Genomic DNA, 1,728 nt, shown 5'->3' with positions numbered 1-1,728 from the left:
ACGATGACACACGATGGTGTTACCCCACCAATACCGGCGCCACCGACGAAGCAGCTCGCAGATCTCAATCTCGCCAACCCTTTGGCAAGCATCGTCCACCGAGCTGACAGAAATGGCAAGCAGCAGCCAATCCTCACTGGTGCTCGGCGTATGTCCCTTGGAGGAGCAAATTTGAAGAAGCCACTAGGAGGAGCGAGCGTGAAGCAACAGCGAAAGAGCTTCGGCAACATCTTCGTGAACATTTGGTCGGCAATTGGTCATCACGAGCAGCAGCAACAGGAAGTTGTGGAGAAGCCAAAGCCAGTCGTGCCATCCGTCTCCAAGGCTCAGACTGCAGAATCTAGACGCAAGACGATTGAGTTGCGTCCAAGCTACTTGCCACCTGTATCTCCGATTGATGCTGACAAGAAGTGCCTGGTGCTGGATTTGGATGAAACCCTTGTGCACTCTACGTTTAGACCAACAAACAACTACGATTTCGTCATTCCTGTGGAGATTGATGGTACCACCCACCTTGTATACGTGTGCAAGCGGCCCGGCGCTGAGGAGTTCCTAATCGAAATGGCCAAGTACTACGAGATCGTCGTGTATACGGCCAGCCTCAGTGTGTACGCCGACCCGTTGCTTGATAAGCTCGACCCGGAAGGTGTTATCCGCTACCGGCTCTATCGCGAACACTGCGTCCAGTACGAAGGCTGCTACGTGAAAGACCTGTCATTACTCGATCGCGACATCGCGCAGACGATCATCGTTGACAACTCGCCGATGGCTTACGCCTTTCACCCTCGGAACGCCATCGGCTGCTCGAGTTTCTATGATGATCCGAACGACCGTGAACTCGACTCGATCGCACGCTTCCTGACCAAGTGCCAGGACGTGGAGGATGTACGCAACCACCTGCAAATGTGGAATGCTAACTATTAGCACTTTGCCGGCATCAAGCTATTCAATTTCCTTTTTTCTTTGCTTGTACTTTTCTTTTAGGCCAACAATCATTAATTAAAAATATATCCTTTGGAAAAAAAAACGACTCGAAATTAAAAGATGTAAAAAGGTCTGGGCAAACCGATGCCATGAAAACTCTAATAACTTAGACACTTTTTTTTAATAACAGCACCAATGTGGTGCAAGTAAAAAGCGTATTACTGTGGGTTAGAGCGTCCTACCAGAAAAATATGCAGCGTTGCGGTTGTCGTCAAATATAATGTGTCCTGCTTTTGAGAAACATGATTATTTTTATTGATCTTATCTATAATCTAAGTAATTCGTATTTCTAATATACTTTTAGGTCACACTTGGTTCTTCAATAGCAAAAGGAAAGTTGGCAAGCCGCTGAGTCGATCGCGTGCTAATAGTCGGCATCCCAGATGTGCAGGTGGTTGCGCACATCTTCCACGTCGCGGATCTTTGTGAGGAAGCGAGAGATGGAAACGAGCTCTCGATCATTCGGATCGTCAATAAAACTGGAACAGCCGATGGCATTGCGCGGGTGGAAAATGTACGACATCGGTGAGTTGTCGATGATGATCGTCTGCGCGATGTCACGGTCAAGTAAGGATAGATCCTTCACATAGCAACCCTCGTACTGAACGCAGTGCTCGCGATATAGCCGGTAACGAATGACTCCTTCGGGGTCTAGCTTGTCGAGAAGCGGGTCCGCGTACTTGCTGAGGCTGGCCGTATACACGACGATCTCGTAGTATTTGGCCATTTCGATGAGGAATTCCT

At 48.7% G+C, this 1,728-nt stretch overlaps 2 protein-coding genes across 2 annotated transcripts; one reads left to right on the top strand and one right to left on the bottom strand.

Moving 5' to 3' along the window:
* Positions 1 to 3: 3 nt before the first annotated feature.
* PPTG_19961 (hypothetical protein) lies at positions 4 to 924 on the top strand (the record flags this gene model as incomplete). Its single annotated transcript, XM_008918595.1, has 1 exon — positions 4 to 924. One exon carries the CDS (start codon positions 4 to 6, stop codon positions 922 to 924), a length of 921 nt encoding a protein of 306 aa, XP_008916843.1.
* A 284-nt stretch (positions 925 to 1,208) lies between these two features.
* Positions 1,209 to 1,711, bottom strand: PPTG_19960 (hypothetical protein; the record flags this gene model as incomplete). Its single annotated transcript, XM_008918594.1, has 1 exon — positions 1,209 to 1,711. One exon carries the CDS (start codon positions 1,709 to 1,711, stop codon positions 1,349 to 1,351), a length of 363 nt encoding a protein of 120 aa, XP_008916842.1. The 3' UTR covers positions 1,209 to 1,348.
* Between the last annotated feature and the right edge of the window lie 17 nt (positions 1,712 to 1,728).

This window comes from Phytophthora parasitica, assembly GCF_000247585.1.
Source record: "Phytophthora parasitica INRA-310 unplaced genomic scaffold supercont2.238, whole genome shotgun sequence".
Lineage (NCBI taxonomy): Eukaryota > Oomycota > Peronosporomycetes > Peronosporales > Peronosporaceae > Phytophthora > Phytophthora nicotianae.
Note: the sequence above shows the minus strand (reverse complement) of the source record. Positions and strands in the feature narration are given on the sequence as shown.